Genomic DNA, 17,698 nt, shown 5'->3' with positions numbered 1-17,698 from the left:
TAGGATTCTTAATCAGGTGTGAATTTCCTTAACTATTTTTTCTCATAATTGAATTCCTTTTCAGATACTCGGTCATGTGTTTTGTATATGTATGATGTGCTTGTAGTTTATTCAATACAGAGATAAAAAAACAACCAATCAAAAATTTAGTATCCCATTGTTCTAAAAGCAAACCTACAATTCCCCAGGAAGAAGGATAATAATAAGAATAAAAGAAAACCCACATGAAATATATTATAGTGCTGCCACCTTAGAACTAGTGTTGCAGTGTGGCTTCACTGATTGGGTTTCAAAAACTTGTCTATGAAGTACCAGAGGGACCTGCTGGTGCAGTGAATGCTCACAGACATACCCCAGCTTACACACCAGAGCTGTGTCACTTCTATGAGCTGCAGTCTGAACAGCAAGTACTCAGAGGCAAAATATTGTTGTATAGCACCTCACCATACACATTTAATAAAGAGTTTGACAGGCTTGTTTTTGGATTTAGGCTTCCTTTAACAGCCAGGGCGTAGTGGTTTTAAAAGCTTATACTGCCTATTTTTCTTGTCTACAAAACCTTTAACTGTGTCTATTTTGTGAGTTTGGCATTATAAGTGTCTTTTTGTGCCTTTCTTTATAACTTTGTTGTTTAGCTTTTTTATATGATTTTCATTCCTGTGGTTACTTTTGTGTATTGTTAATTAATATCACCTCTATCTGATTGTAGACATTCATGGAGGAAATGACCAGAAAACAACCTGATGTGGATAAAGTTACAAAGACCCATAAAAGAAAAGCACTTGAACCCACGCCAGTACAATCTCATATTCCTGTCCTTGATAAGGGGAGAGCAGGCAGTAAGTAATGATGTATTTTGGGGTGGGTCACACATACTGTTGCTTTATCTATAAAGTTTACAGATTGCTAATAATCTAATAGGTTTCATTAGCTTCTAGTGAAACAGGGTGAAATTCTCTTGGCTGATTTTCCAATTATCTCTCATTTTTCATTGTGAGGAAATTTCTCATGGCAGACGTGTATTTTTAAATTTTGTTCTAATCTTCATCAATACCTATTTTCAAAGTGTGCAGCCTTTCATGTGCTATTAAACTTCCAAGAGCAAGTACATGTTGAGTCTTTGCAAACCTACTGTTATCTGAAAGTGCAAACAACTTCACATAAAGATTTAGTGCCAAAATTGTGCTCTTTCTGTCTATGGAATTATATGAATCCAATAAGTGTATTTAGTGAAGTTGAATGGAAAGTGAATCAAGTGAGGAAACTGGTTTTTTTATTTTTAGATATACTTACCCATTGTATTTTATACTTACCCATACATGGAACCTGCTTCTAAAATCAGATTGTTTACTTTGCAACTCTGAGAGATTTACAAAGATTTAATTTAACCCATGCAGTGGAGCCACTACTAGCTGCTTCTGGCAAGACAAAAGCAACTGTAATCACCATTTGGTTGTTCCCCAAAAATGGTAAAAAAAAAAATAAAAAAAAGAAAAAAAAGAAAAAAATCCCAATACATATTGGGATATGATCTCCTTATTTGGGACAGGAAGGAGTAATTTTAGGAGGGTCAAGTAGCCTTCATGTGAATGTTTGTTTTGTTTGAACTGTGTGAGACTTATGCATTTTATCATGTGTTAACAGGGAAGCGTTCCCCAACACCAGGCATGTATCCATCAGCAACCCAGGCACAAATCGAAACCAAGAATCCACGGGTAAACCTTTTAGTCAGCAAATGGCAGCAGGTTTGGCTTCTGGCCTTGGAAAGGAGAAGAAAACTTAATGATGCTTTGGACAGACTTGAAGAGGTCAGAAAAGGACTGTACAGAATATACATATATTTTGCGTAATATTTTTACCCTGGGTTAAATTGTCAATACTGTAAACAACTTCCATATTTGTTGTGTTATATTGTATGACACAGCTAACTGAAAACACTGTGATACATGTGCTGTAGTGTACTTTAAAGGCTGTCATCATTTTAAATGAGGAGAGTTAAGAGATTTAAAATGTTTATGTAGGTCCTCAAAGAACTAGTTATTCAACAAAACGCAGATGGTTTCTATCTCATTGATGTTTTAGACTGATGGATTTCAGCTGAATAAAAATTCTTTCTGTTTTTTATTAAGCTGAGAGAATTTGCCAACTTTGATTTTGATATTTGGAGGAAAAAATACATGCGATGGATGAACCATAAGAAGTCTCGCGTGATGGACTTCTTTAGGAGGATTGATAAAGATCAGGATGGAAAGATTACAAGGCAGGAATTTATCGATGGAATTCTTTCTTCAAGTAAGTTTTAAAATTATGTTGAATTTGGAACAAACACCTCATGAAGTCTTATTGTCTATATAGTGGACGCTAAAAGGTTTATTGTGTTAGAAGGTCACAGATTTCCCTTTTGAATTTATTAATTATTATTACTTTATAATTATTTTACTTGAAAATATTTCTAGATTCTAGAAACTCTTTCTAGTTCTTTTACATTGGGAATCAGGTTACAGATGACAGATTTATATTATTGTCTAGCTAGCAGTTTGCTGGTTTACTGGACTTGGATTGTTATTCCTACAGTACAGTAGCTACTTCAACAATTACTTTTCATTGATTAGTCATAATAGTAAAATGTACCATAGTAGTAAAATGAACCTACAGGTGATTTTCAAAATCAGATCATATGATCATATGATTTTTATCAAAGAACTAACATGGGATTATTTCAATTTTAGAAGGAAACCGTGTAATTTTTGAAACCAGTTTTTCCATAAACCATGACAATATTCATATACCTATATAATAAGGGTCAAAATGCCAAGCAATCAAACTAGGAAGGGACTTTTCCTAGCTTTCCTGATGGATTGGTATGCATTAGTTATGCACAGCTGGTGGTAACATAAGTCTTCCACATCATGTCTGTATGTGATCATGTTTCCTTTTAGCAACAGACTCATAACAGATAAGGTCCTACTTCTTAAAATAATCCTTTATCTTCGTATCATGGACACTTTTGCTTTGAACAGTAAAGACTGGGAATTGGGCTGCTTTTAGCATCTCACAGTTAGTCAGTAGGAGGATATTGTAATTTTCACCCAACTTTAGGAAATGCAATTACATGGACATTGTTGTTTTGCATGAAGTGACTGAAACTCATAGAAAAAAAGCCCCTATCACCGAGAAGTTAAATAGCTTACCCATTTAACTCAGTTGGTATCAATTTGTTATGACTGCTAAACCCTCGTGATATAATCACTGTTCATCACCTTGAAATTTCCTTTCACCATTTCATTGAGAATCTGTGTGAGGGTTAATATTCTGCTGCAGTGAACTTCATCTAAAGAAGGATTTCACGAAACACCATGCATGGATCTGCATTGGGAAGGCCTTGCATTCCAGATTTAATTAGCAGTGAAATGCTTGCTTCACCTGTCCTCACTAATAATTTGTCTTGTTAATTTGTGGTATTTTATGCACTTTGAAGGTCAAAATGTTAAAAAAACCCCAACATATATCTTACAGTTTAATCTGTGCCTCATTTCTGTGTCTGTCTTCAAGCCACACTATGATACTCATTTTAATCTAGTACCTGGGTAATGCTGGAGATCCAGATTTTTTTTTTTTTTCAGAAAGATTCCTTCACTCTTTTGAATGGAATTGTTTTTTTTGATAGACATTATCTGTCACCAAATGCCTAATAACCTTTTAATATTTGTAATAAAGCCTTTCGTTGAAAAAGGTTTGAAAAGCCAAAAAATTTAGCTTTTGTTGTTGTCTTTGTCTTGCAGAGTTCCCAACAAGCCGACTTGAAATGAGTGCTGTTGCAGACATTTTTGATAGAGATGGTGATGGATATATTGACTATTATGAATTTGTAGCAGCTCTTCATCCAAATAAAGATGCATACAAGCCTCTCACAGACGCTGACAAAATTGAAGATGAGGTACATTCTCTGCTTTCTTAGGTTGCATTCTGTTCTACTGGGGTCACATTCTTTAATAATTCATTTTACTTTCACTCCTATATAATTTGAAGTTTACTAGGTACACAAGTCTTTAGAAATGTGATATTTACAGTAAAGTAATTATCCAGTTGTGGTTTTTTGCAGGTTACAAGGCAGGTAGCGAAATGTAAATGTGCAAAACGGTTTCAAGTGGAACAGATTGGGGATAATAAGTACAGGGTAAGTCTTTTAAGGACCTCAGTTCTTTCAACTTTCTTCATATGACATGGTTTATGCAAGGAATTAAGCTATATTGATTTATAGGAATCTTTTATGGCAATTATATCTTTTATTTAAGATTATATACATTTTATGTTTTTTCTTATTAGAACACATAGACTAAAAATATGGAAAAATGCTGCTGCTTGTATTTATTTTTGCTGAAACTACTGAAACTGTTTTTAATTATAAGGAATTTTTAAAAGCTAACTGCATGTGTATAACACACACATATAAATACATACAAACAGTGTCTCCTTAGAAGCCAGTCTTTTCGCCTGGATACCCAAAGTGTTTAAACTGTAGCTGATTTTCTATTAATTTAATGAAAACAGTGACTGTTGTTTTCTTGTGGTATTGTGTTGTACTTCAAAAATGTTTTACCAAACTGTATTCAATCACTTTTACCCTCTCTTGTCATTTTATTGGAACACACATACTTCTGAAGGTTAGGCAAAGTGTTAGATATCTGCAGAACAATTTTAGTAAAGAAAAATAAATATCACATAGTGGAAAAAGATCTGCTACCCCTGGATCCAATAACCAGAACAATTTCAAGTGGAATATGCGATATTCAGCTAAGAGAGATTAATAGATACTTGTAGATTATTTTAAAAGACCACAGAAACAGCAATGGGAAGGAAACAGAGGCCTTGAATATTTTCCATATTCAGTCTCTGGATGGCTAACTACCTGCTCATCCCTCAAGTAGATACTTTATTTAGAGTGTCTAATGTGTTAGTTTGCATGTGTTCTAGAGTCATGTAGCGAATTTCCTGTAAACTAATCGTGTCTTTCTTCTATTTTTCATTTCTTATCAGTTCTTCCTGGGAAATCAGGTATAAACCAGTAGAATGTGTTATGAAGTTTCTTTTTTTTTTCCTTTTTTTTTTCTTTTTTTTTTCTAACGCATAGTGATTTAAGCTTGCATTGGTCAGTCTACTTGCCATCCATTCATCTTCAGCTAATTCATTGCTGGTCAGCTGTGGTATTTCTTTAAATGCTGTGGAGCGTTCCTTGTCTCAGGATCCCTCCTCTACAATCCCTCACCTGCTTTCTTTGGCAATTTTTCTCATTAAGGAGATTACTTTTAAAGGAACCAGATAATGGTCAGCAGCAATTCCCACAGCAAAAAATCTTGAGCATTTAAACTGTAATTATAGAGATAACTATTAACTAATCAGTTTTCAGCTTTATAGTGGAATCCTTCAAAATTCTGTAATATCTTTTTTAGGTTATTAGATTAAAGGCTAATTGTGGTAAACAGATCCCAGCATCATATCACTTATTAATTGCAAATTACATAAAAATACTTTCATCTTTGCAAAAAAAAAGGTAGAATCAAGCAGACTGGTTAAGAACCTGACTGATTTGTGGTATTTTGTGTAGTAACACAGTGAATCATTAAATACATATTTTGGAAATAGGCAAAATAAAATTACTGTTCTAGTTTAGACTACTCCCTCTCCCAAAGTGTTTTCAAAGAGCTATGGCAAGTCTGTAATGTACTGGAGCTGTATTTAAGTCCTTGCTTATTCCTGTGGTACGTACTGATACACAGCCTCCGAAAGTGCTAAATCATATTTGCCTGGTAAGAATGGAAATACCTTATGCAAACTAGATACCATTAGTATCTTATGCTTTTAAAAAGACAATAATATGTGTAATACATTCTGGATATGTTAGTGTTAAAAGCATTAGCCATTTTAAATCTAAAGATTTTGCAAATGTGGGTGCACTCTTATTTACTTGCAAAGGCTGTTGAAGTATAGAAGAAAGCACAGAGCAGTGGATAATCTTACCACATGCCTCAAGCAATATATCTAAACAATAATTGAAAATGTTTTTCACATATAGAACAAGTCTCTTTTTTAAAAGACTCTTTGAAATTATGTTAATCCTCTTATCTGCCATCTGTACTCTCAGATCTGGGAAACATACAGCATTTCTTGAGAGCATCTCTTACTGGTGCAGAACAGTACTATGGTAAAAAGCACCCACAAGAAGTTAGCTGAGGCTTCTCTAGTGACAATGACGTTATATGGCTATTGTCAAGAACAGGACTTTTTGTAGCTTAAACTCCCCTACGCTTTTAGCTCTGATTATTTGAAATAATGTTAAATACTGTTTAAGGAAATTTGGTATCCTTGCTATTTTAAGAAGGAAATTAACTGAGTTACCATTAGAAGAAATGCCATGTGTTATTTTCCAGGAGCCCCACTGTCTGAATTAACAGCAGCTAGGTGGGCAGTTTCCAAAGGACATTGCATTTGACCCTTGATATAGTTACCTGATGGAGTCTAACTGAATAATTAAGCTGGGATGGGAAGAAAAATAAAGAAAAGAAAAAAGATACTAATCTTCAGAATCTGGAAAAAATTCTCAGTAGGAACAAGCCAATAAAAATAAACAGCATCAATTTGGATGCCATTTTTTAAAAACTTTGATCTCCGTATATAAAATGGTTGTTTGTTTGGCATATATTGAATACATTATTAAAAAGCCTTTACAAATAATGATCACATGAATGTTCTTACTTATCAAAAATACAATTTATTATTGAATTAAGCAGCAAACTTTGCTTTTGTTTGGTTCCTAAAAGTAATAGTCCTTTAAACTTATTCTCTCTTTTTGGCTTAAGTAGTACCAAACAACTAAAGTCATCTAACAAGTAGGGAGCACGTTTGTGTGGTTTGCATTTAAAGCATTTCAGTCCCCTCACTGGAGCAAGTAGGTACAGTTGAATTATGGCCAGCCTTCTCCAAGGGTCAGAGATTGTTCTAAAGAGGTGCATTCCACTCCTGTTGGTTTTAGTGAGTGCTCTGCATGTTTGCGTGAGAGTACACTGCACTTGACCTGATGATCTGGTATAAAAATATTTTAGTAAATAAAAAATACTGAATTCTGGTTAGTTTTCTTGAGATTGTGAGGTCAACATTTTGGTCATGTTTTCTTTGATCCAATTTTTGAATGGAGGTACTGTGTACAGGCTTTGTTACACAGGTTTCAAGAGCAAAATATTCATTAGGCCTGCTCATCAGCCCAAAGGAAGAATGGACTCATACCAGAACTTAATATGAAACAGGTTATTGTGCATCTCTGAATTGTGAGGAACCTTGATGTGTAGACAGAGGAGTGACAAACAGTTTATAACAAAGGACGATAATGATAGCTATCAATCATTCATTGCTTCTTTAATGTTCCTTTCCTCATATGCACCTTACTATAGGTGAGCAGTGTCAGTGCTATATCTGAATATATTCCTACAAATTAATCAATTCATAGAACTGTGCAATACTCATAACACATTGAATTTCCAGCCCACATACTGATTGTTTAAAATGATGCTGCCTTTCTTTCAGCTGACATCATTAAAAATCAAGACTGTTGCAGAAGAGAGTATGCTTAAGATTTTATCAGTGAAATAATGCAAATAGGTCTTCATTAATTTGCACAAAACCAGACTGTAACCATTTAAATAATGTATTACTAATTTTGCTTCCTTTATGACCTCAAACATTTGAGAATCAAGCATAAAATTTAACTTGAGATTCTTTTTTAACATTCCGCCATCTTCTTTGGATTAGTGCAGTGCCATCTGATTTGAAATCTTAACAGCTTTAATAATCTGCATAAATAAATTGATTTTTTAGCATTTACTAATAATTAAATATCAAAATAAACTTTTTTAAGTGTCTGATTTTTAACCTGTCACTGCTGAACTGCATCTGAATGACTGAGAACCTCAGACTATTGTTTGATTCTTATTGCAGTTTGGTGACTCTCAACAACTGCGCCTTGTTCGTATCCTAAGAAGTACAGTCATGGTTCGTGTTGGAGGGGGCTGGATGGCACTCGATGAGTTCTTAGTGAAAAATGATCCTTGTCGGGGTATGTAATGAAACTGTTAAAATGGACATGCTGATTATTATTTGAATGCAGTCACCATTCATTGTCTCAAGATGGAGATTGACTTGTATAAAATGCCAGTTCTTGTAAACATCATCTCACTAAATGTCACGTTTTTGTAAACTTTAAATCCCATGATTGAGATCCTCTTTGGTTCCACTAATGTATGTCTGGAATAACTGTGGTGTCTTCTGCACAGTTCCTTCAGTGTTAAAGTGGTCTAATTAAGAATTGAACTTAGCCCAGATAGAGTTTATGGCATGTAAGATGCTTGTATGATTTGGCAGAAGTAGGACACAGAAATTTACAATAAAACCTTCTTAGCAAGAGAGAAGTTTTAAGGCAATAAATCAAAATAAGGCAATTTAATTGATGAGTAACACCACCACCACCACCTTAAGAAACTTCTCTGGCCAGTAGCTGCGCCTAGTCTTTCAGTCTTTACCTTTGTAACCCTTTCTTTTCATTGGCATCCTCCCCAGAACCACTTTGCAGAGCCCTGAGCCTTATACAAAGCAAGTGGAAAATGTTCTGGTCTGGAGGACACTGTGCTCCAGAGAAGCAGGGAGCGCTCTATCACTGTGCACTCCAGAACATTGTATCAGGTGCATTATATTCTCAGTACACAGCAGTGGAAAGCTCACTTCTGTAGTGGGAAGGTAGGCTGTCTGGCACTGGTTCTTGGAGGAACAGCTGGAGATAGGAAAGAATCCATTTGTGAACGAAGTAGAAGAGACACAAGTCAAATAGCAGCCAGAGTAGTAAAATTGCGGAAAGTAATGTTCACTATTTTCAGAGTGACCTGATGTTCTGTAGCTAGGTAATACCATCCTATTAACTTGCAGTATTAAATTTACTTCATTTTTACTTCCTAGGAGTTCTGTAGAATGTAGTAATAATCAATATTGTAATAGTGTGAGAACAGCACAGAAGGGTTCAGGAATGGCAAATGAGCTAGTGAAGGCAGTGACATAGCTGTTCTGTAGACCTTTCTCCAGTGTCAGCCATCTCATATAGCTTCTACTTTGGAAGGTTTCTGTTACAGACCTTGAGAGAGGGGAGAACTTGTATTTGTAGCAGTTGTCATGCTAAGTCAAGGGTGTTAAATCCAAAAAGAAGCTACCATAAACCCCCTATTAAATGCAAAATGAACAGAACCCTTGTAAGGGCTGGCAGTGTGCCACTAAGGCCTAAAAACCTTTGTCTACAGGCTTGAAAGGTACCCACAAAACTTCCTATCATATTGAAACCCATAACATCATAGTATCATGAAAGCACTGTCATAACTTTACAATGACATATCCGACTTTTTAGAAGGGTTAAAAATAGTCCTTTTGCTTTCCAGTTTATTGCATATATTGTTTATTAAATGTAAGAATAATATTACATTTATTGGTGTTACCATAAGTCTACCTGAAATTTAGCATCTGATTTTGCACTATGGAAAAGTCATTTATGCCTGCAGAGCCATCCTTACTTTATAGCTTTCTATTCCTGTTCCTCAAAAGTACAGGATAGTAAAAAATGAAGTGTACCTCAAAAGATCTGACTTCATTGAAAGGTTAACTTGGTTAGTTCTGTTGTATCCCAAACGTTTTTCTCAGGCCTATTGACAGGGTAGACTGTTGCAATTTGTTCTTGGCTTGACGCTGAGAGATATAATACTTAATAACTGTCTAATTAATTTATTGGAATTCCTTATTACTATCCTCAGTATTGTCTATAGTACTTTGTTCCTTTTTCTTGGAAATAAGTGAGCAGAGCAGTGGGTCTAAAGAAACACCAAGCTCTATAAAATCATCCAGATGGTGGATGTTGTACATTGGTACCTAATCCTAGTCTGGTGGAAGTCAGTGATGCAGATTAGTCATGAATGCCAATGGTGCAGGTTCAGACTTTTCCTTGACCTCTTCACCTAGCAAATCTTAATTTCCACCGAGTGCTCCTCATGTATTCAGATAAATCACATTTTAAAGAACTGTTGTCATAAGCAGCTTTAAAAGTATTGCACCTATTTATATAAATTCACTTTAGCTTATATTGCTTCTTTATGTCAGCAGATAAATACTGTTGTTACAGAAGTATATTTGGGACTGTAGTTGTTTGTCCAAGCACTATTTCCTTTTGGCATAGGAAACCTTTGAGAGCTCTCCTCAGAGTACTTAGAGACAGCTTTTGCTCAAGTCCTGTCTTTTGCCCTGGTGCTCCAAGTCTCTTGCATATGCAGCTGCTGTACTTGATTTCTTCTCCTGCTAACGATTTTCTTTAATGTGACCCATGTCCTGTGTCATTTTTTCTAGTTCATCATCACGGGAGTAAAATGTTACGTTCGGAATCAAACTCTTCAATTACCACTCAGCCTACTATAGGTTGGCAAATCCCTCTCTTTGTCTCCTTCTCCTCTTCTTCTCTCTCTTCATTTCCTTCCCATTTTTTTAAGATATATACATATATATATATACTTTTAACAATGTGCTTCACTCATCATATTTAGCTTAACATGTTCCTACATGGGCTAGTGCTTTGCAAGCTGATTTTTTGACACGCTTGAAGAGTGTTTCAAAAACAATTGTCATTCACATTGATACAGTTAAATGCTAACATGTCTTGCATCTATTCATGCGGAACATCCTCTCATATGTGTGTTTGTATGTGTGTGTGAGTGCTTAGCCACCAATTACCTCATCATAGTTTGGGTTTTATGTTCATCATTGCATGTTGCCAAACTACATAACTTCATAGTTTTGAATAAATATATTTGCTGCTTTCCTGTAAGTTGTACTTAGCTATTTCTCCTGGAACATCCAAGCAAGTATTATTTATTATAAATAGCTGTAGAGATAGCAAAACTGCTCATCAGGTTGTGTCTATGTATTAATAGTTGGTTGATTAACAAAGATTTAGCACGTTGAGCATTCCATTATCACGCTGACTTCCTTTGACAGTGGTTCATTCCTGCTGGCATAAAGTGTTAGAATAAGCGAGTTCTGCACATAACTCTTCTGTGTCCAAAATAAATGCATTACACAATAATGCATTTTATTTATTGTTAAAATGTGTTGGAGTTGGCATGGCAAAAATGACCATAAACAGGCTTGTGACAATTTTCATATCTGATTAAATGGAACACCTTTCTCTGCAGCTAAAGGGAGGACAAATGTGGAGCTGCGTGAAAAATTCATTTTGGCAGATGGTGCCAGTCAGAGCATGGCAGCTTTCCGACCAAGGGGCCGTAGATCACGACCCTCTTCGAGAGGTGCTTCTCCCAACAGATCTACTTCTCTGTCAAGTCAAGCTGGCCAGGCAGCTGCCACACAGGCAGTTGCTACAAGTACACCGAAGGTAAGGAGAGGCGTACAAAACTGCAGTGGTTAACAAATGGGGTATAGATAAAATTTTTGGGTTTTTTCCTTGCTCCAGTAATATCGTTGCTTTCCCTAGCTCATAGGGAAGAAGTATCTCCATTTTATTTCATAGTCCGGGGAGGATCTGAGAAGTCTTTTCAATATATTTCCTCTACTCTTTGTTTGCAATATGGGAATAGAAGAAGTCTACATTTAAGGTGCCACATGAGCTAACTGGCAGTTTGGGAATTGCTCTGAAAGAGCAACGAACCTCTCAGTTTTGTTTAAAAAATAAGCTCTGCCATCTCTTTGGTTGAGAACATTTGTCATTAACTCCTTCTGCTTAGTTTTTATTTCTACCATGAGATTTGATCTCCCTATGAAAGCCTGGGTATCCTTCTCCATGACATTGTTTTCCATCTACTTCATATTTTGATTTACCATTGTTTCATACAGACACCCCATCATTTAATACGCAACTATGGTAAACCATGGTTGACAAACAGCAAAACATCAACTCCTTCTAAGCCATCAGAATCCTCAGACTATCAAGGGTCATCTGCAGAGGTACAGTAAGGACAGAGATTCTAGTCTAATGACCTTCCTTCACTAAAACTGTCCCTTCACTAACATCCACTACAGTTTCAGTGCTTCAGAGCTGCAACATCCTGTGCATATTAATGCGTTGCCTTTATTTTAGACCTTTGTCAAATTATTTCTTCCCTTTTTTTCCCCCAAATCTTTTTTTTAAAGTACTTTAAGAAAAAAAGGCATTTTAATATAATTTACGTTTCCTTCCTAAAATTGTTTACTTTGGGTTCATTAAGTACTATAATATTCCTGAACTGCAGGAACGAGATTAATAAATCATGATCTCTAATGCAAAACCACTAATAAAGAAATACCCAATCACTTTGAAGAAGGTGGCAAAAAAGACTGACTTTGATATATAAATGCTTCCAACAACAGAAAGTTTTGTTTGGGGGGATAGTGACCAATCGTTGCTCTAATAAGATTGCTATTTGATGACTTAACAGGAAACCAGCATGACTTACGTAGAAATTGCTAGTATAGCAGTTAGGATTGTGCTGGCAATTAGGCTGTGTGACCAAAATTTGAAGGGACTTGGAGCCAAAGTGTCTCCTCTAATGTCATTACAGTCAGTGAAAAGATTGCAGCTGTATCATTGTGTCATTTGTGGGAATTACTCTTGCCCTGAGTTAGGGTGGAGGGCTCAGTGAGGGGAAAGCTTTTGCTACCACCACTCTGTTGTATCTGCTTTTCACAAATCTGCACTTTGATGCCTGTGGCTATTCCTGTGACACCTTCTGGTGTGAAGTTTACATAACCTCAGCATGGCTTTGCTCAAAGATGCACAATGAACTTCTCACTCCCTCCTTCTGTGTGTTACTTGTGCACTGCAGGTGTGTCTGTGTTTACAGCACTTCAAGCACATGGGGTTGTTGCTTAGAATGATTACCAGCACAGAGTTTAGTCAGTTGTCAGTTTCTAATATATTCATGTATTTTCTTTCATCTCTGAGCTGGTAACTGCATTGAAAGATTAATTGATGGTACTTTAAAGGGTTTATAGACATGGAAAGGTGTTGTTTTCATTGGATTACAATGACAGGAAAGCAGTTGGCCTGATTTCAAATGGGGGCACTGTATTTCTTATCTGCTCTTACAACTGCCAGTAGTTTCAGTCAGTTTCTTTTATGTAAACCACCGTGGTTTAAGATTATAAATGGAATGGTCAGGGTGGGGTAAGTTGCAGTGGATTTCTGAGGCATTCTGCAGCATTTTCTGCCCAAGAGAGACGTTATTTATTTTATAAGTTTATATTTTTTTACGCATTTGGGCTTAGGGCAAAACTAAAGAACAGGCTTGTTTTCCTTTTCGCACCAGTGATTCTACCCCAATGCCTTGCCCGGAGTGCAGCAGCTCTAGTGGAGGTAATAGAAAGTGTTCCCTTTTCTCCTTATCCTCCCAAGCAGTGTCTTTATAACAGAGAGATACTCAAGGTGTGTCTAGCTGAATGTCAAGCATTGTACTTGGCTTTAAAGAAAGTTTAACATTGTGACCACTGTTGAAGCCAGCAGATTGTTCCCTAGCATCTCAGTGTTCTTTTGTTCGGTTGTGCCAGACACGGTCTGAGCTGGCAGCTGCCAGGAAGGCTCCTGCCAGGCCTCTGCTTGGTTCTTAGCTCAAGGCAGCTCCCAACACACTCCTAGATCTTGGTTTTCAGTACCTAATTCTACCTACTATGGTATGGGGATCAAAGGCACAGAACACACTTCATGGTTTGGTTTTATATTTTGGATATTTACTTAGTATTTTTGTGCTAATTACTGTGAATACTGTAGTTTTTCTCCAATTTGCATACACTTTATTTAGTGTGTTATATGCATTTTGAGATATGAGGATTTAATTCTTGTGGTTTTGAAAGAAATTTTTTTATTTGGGGCAGATTGTAAACCAAGACTCATTTTATTTCAGAAAAAAGAAAGCAGGCAGGGTAAGACTGTAGAGTGGAGAAATTGCAGACAATATAAGACACATAATGACAACTGAAACTTTTTTAATTAGTCCTATGCTCTTTTTTCTGGTTGTGTTTTTTTGGGAGTTGATTTTTTTGTTTGTTTTGGGTTTTTTTCTTAGCAGAAGGTTTTTGAAATTTGGTAGCCTTGTTTCAAATTTAAAAATAATTTGAAGGCAAAACAAATGTATTCATCACCTATAACCACAGTCTGAATGGTGGAAAGTCAAGCTATGCAGACATAAAACCTCAAGATGTACCATCAACTAATCTTATGTGCCTGACTAATTATAAGAAGGTAGCTTTTTTCTTTCTTTATATGCATTGTGATACAAACAAAATTTTAAACAAACTTTTAAAATTTTTTTTTTGGACTTTTACATTTGGCTACTTCAAATACAAACTGCTGAAGGAACATTCAAAACTTCACATCATGAAAAATGTCCATAGTGGCTCAAACCAGTATTTCAGATTCACAGTGAATGTTAAGATGATCATATTCTAAGCTATGTAGCACCTATGACCAGTCCTTATCTTCAGCTGAAAGCAACATTTGTTTATTGTGTTTTGCTTTGCATAGGGAACACCAATTCAAGGAAGTAAGCTTAGACTGCCAGGATATCTATCAGGGAAGGGTTTCCAATCTGGAGAAGACAGTGGCATCCTGTCAACAGCAGCTACCAGAGTCAGAGCTCAGTTTGCAGGTGAGTGTCTTGACTTTGATCTAGCACTTGCTTTGTTTTCCACCTGAATACTTAGGGTCACATAAGGGTTCCATGGAGATGTCAGAAGAGTGGGAAGGAGTGAAAGTCCTACTGTCTGCCCATTGCTGAGGGTGCACATAATCAGGGTAATGGTCCTCCGTTCACATGGTTGCACAGCAGCTATGTTCAGCTCTGGATGTGCAAATTTGTAACTGCAATCTTCTTGACAATGGTATCTCCAATGTGTCTGCCTGAGGAACTGGGGACGAAGCATTTACTTAAAAAGAAAGAGTCCAGTTCTTTGCAATATTCAAGTTATGCTCAACTGTGATGGAGCATTTCTTTTGAAAGAACTACAGGGAGCAGCTGTAGGTGACCTTATTAATGGAATAGCCCATAGAGATTTTTAAATCAGTATACGAAAATAGAAAGCACTGAAGCTGTGCTCTTCCAGGATCCTCAGAGCAGCTCTGTACAAGAGAGAAGGATGAATGATTAGAACAGAAAATAGCTCTACGGGCTTTTCCCCTGAAGCAACAACTCAGCCTCGGGCATATTGATCACCATAACTGGTCTACTCTGGCCTCTAACCGGGAGGCCTGGAGACAGTCCATTTATAACGCTGCTGATGCTTTTGAGAAAGCACGCAGGATCACTCTTGAGGAGAAAAGACAACGCAGAAAGAATCGAGCCTTGCAGAATATACCATCTAAGGAGTCTTTCTGCTGTGTCTTTTGCAACCGGACTTGCCTTTCTCGTATTGGCCTTTTTAGCCACCAACGCGCTTGCAAGAATCGTGGGTAGAGCCCTTCCCAAATCTTCGTTCGCGAAGCCTAGCCATGACTTACATGAGGTTCTGCAAAGCATACTCAGCAGTAGTGGGAAATCCTGATCAAAGAGTACATGTCTTTTAAATTACAGGTGATTTTAAAAAATGAGCCACCTAATATTTCAGTTTTAATATGGTGTTCTTCACACATGCAAGGAACCAGATTTGTGAAGATCAAAAATACTTAATAAGTAATTGGAAAATTCTGAAAAACCACATTAATGATTTTCTGTTTAAGATTCTTTGTTGTGGTTTTTTCTTCATGGCGCGTTGTCTGGGCAGGTTTTTACTTTAGCAGGCTTGCTGAGGGCTCATTTACTCAGTCCTTTGTTTGGGAGAATGTATACTCTGCCCTTGTTTAGTTGCAGCTTTCAACTGTATGAGTTTGATTTTTTTAAAAAAGAGGGGTACACATTTAAAATTTGGGATGTTAATTTGCATTTCCAAGGTGCATATACTGAGAAATCATGATAGAATGAAGAGGCCAGATACTAATTTTTTTTCAATTCATAGCTGAGAAAATGGCAGGGGAAAGAAAGGCTCTGACTCTTGCATGAAGGTACAATGCATGTCTAGTAAGTCATGAAAACCAGGATAACACAGTTTTAATGAGATGTGCTAGTGACAAATCAACTATGTGTCAGTGTTTGATCTTGAATTTCCTTCTGTTTAGTGTGACATACAGCATCATTTAACTTGCCTGGCAGAGGTCTAAAGTTTAGTTTGTGCAATAAGGAATTTTTGGGTTTGCTAAAGACCTAGGAAAGACCTGCACACCTTTTCCAACCTTATCTTTAATATTCATGGTTAGCTTCTCTCTTTCCAGACACCAGAAGAACTCCAAGCAGACCTGGTAGCCGAGCAGGAAGCAAGGCTGGCAGCAGGTCAAGTAGCCGCCGAGGCAGTGACGCATCTGACTTTGACATTTCAGAAATCCAGTCTGTGTGCTCAGATATGTCAGAGACTGTTCCTGCTACAAGCAGACCGACACCCCGAGCAGGTTCTCGGCCAGGATCAGCCAAACCTTCTAAAATTCCAACGCCCCAGAGAAGGCCACTGGCCAGCAAATCGGACAAGTCCTTGAAGAGATAATATGATTGGCTCCACAAAAGTCTTTTCCTTTTGCATTAAATATTTAAGTTCATAAGATGTAAAATATTATGTAGAAATTATTGTGAAATATCGCAAGAGGTGGATTTTTAATTCTGCAGATGGCCTTATTTGTGTATTTGTCTTCTTATTTTATGTGTATAATTTTTGTCAGATTTGTTTTTGGTTTTGCCATATCCTGTGAGAAGGGGGAAGAGTTCTAATGTAAACTAACAGTTGTACACAGTAACATGTAGAAAGTACACTAAAAATAATTGCCGAATGTACAGTGTACTGAATGTACAGTAAGTCTTTGCAACCTCAATAAAATAGGCCTATCACTATGTCATTAGTTAACAGTAAAGGATACCTCATGATTTTTCTTTAAAAAAGAAAAAGAGAATACTAAAAGCCAAAAGACACAATTACACGTTTTGAGCTAACTAAGCAAACACTAAAGGATGTACATCAAAACTACTACGTAATACAAACCCACATTCACAGTACCCTTATTTATACAGCATTTCTCAGAGAACTCACAGAGTTAATTAAGCACTCGCCAATAATATGATACTCCAATACCTTGCAGCATTTCTGTGCCATTGCTTTCAATGAGGCCAGACACATTCTGGATATATTCTGTAAGAATATCAATATAAAGTGCATTCATGTAAATGTGAGGTTTTCTTTTGCTTGAGTGGATGGTAGCACTGTAACATTGAACTCATTTTGTATCAAAGCAATTTTGCTTGCAGAAAGCTCTGAAATAAACATGTCCCTTAACTTTATTTCTATTGTACTTCTTATTTCACAGGAAGGTAATTTTCTATGTTATATTTTAGGGCATATACCATTTCAGGAAACCAATAATTACCATAGGAACACGGCTTGAATGTTATTTCCCATTATCAGCAATCAGATTTTGGTTAGCTACTGTGTTTGTTTAATAAAACACTAAATTGCACATATTGATCACATGAAATTACATGTAGTTATTGTGTGTCAACAATTTTTTTTCTCCATAGTAAACTTCTGTCATTTATATACCATGTCTGAAAGGCATAAAGAG

The 17,698-nt window shown here is 36.4% G+C and overlaps 1 protein-coding gene across 12 annotated transcripts in view; it reads left to right on the top strand.

The window, feature by feature from the left end:
* Nucleotides 1-17,418, top strand: part of DST (dystonin) — a 305,079-nt gene extending 287,661 nt beyond the window's left edge. For 4 of the 12 annotated variants that reach the window (XM_027695992.1, XM_027695991.1, XM_027695989.1 and 1 more), the window contains 12 exons: nucleotides 710-839; nucleotides 1,645-1,808; nucleotides 2,130-2,292; nucleotides 3,783-3,937; nucleotides 4,103-4,177; nucleotides 5,038-5,055; nucleotides 7,990-8,107; nucleotides 10,426-10,494; nucleotides 11,268-11,467; nucleotides 11,926-12,036; nucleotides 14,588-14,711; nucleotides 16,367-16,632. In XM_027695992.1, coding sequence (XP_027551793.1) covers nucleotides 710-839; nucleotides 1,645-1,808; nucleotides 2,130-2,292; nucleotides 3,783-3,937; nucleotides 4,103-4,177; nucleotides 5,038-5,055; nucleotides 7,990-8,107; nucleotides 10,426-10,494; nucleotides 11,268-11,467; nucleotides 11,926-12,036; nucleotides 14,588-14,711; nucleotides 16,367-16,632 — 1,593 coding nt within the window. Of the gene's footprint in view, nucleotides 1-709; nucleotides 840-1,644; nucleotides 1,809-2,129; nucleotides 2,293-3,782; nucleotides 3,938-4,102; nucleotides 4,178-5,037; nucleotides 5,056-7,989; nucleotides 8,108-10,425; nucleotides 10,495-11,267; nucleotides 11,468-11,925; nucleotides 12,037-14,587; nucleotides 14,712-16,366 lie in introns of all 12 variants that reach the window. The other 8 variants (XM_027695995.1, XM_027695994.1, XM_027695996.1 and 5 more) reach the window with 3 other exon arrangements.
* Nucleotides 17,419-17,698: the final 280 nt, after the last annotated feature.

The sequence above is a fragment of the Neopelma chrysocephalum genome, unplaced genomic scaffold, assembly GCF_003984885.1.
Source record: "Neopelma chrysocephalum unplaced genomic scaffold, ASM398488v2 Primary Assembly neopelma1_104, whole genome shotgun sequence".
NCBI classification, from domain to species: Eukaryota; Metazoa; Chordata; class Aves; order Passeriformes; family Pipridae; genus Neopelma; species Neopelma chrysocephalum.
This window is presented reverse-complemented; position numbering and strand designations above follow the sequence as displayed.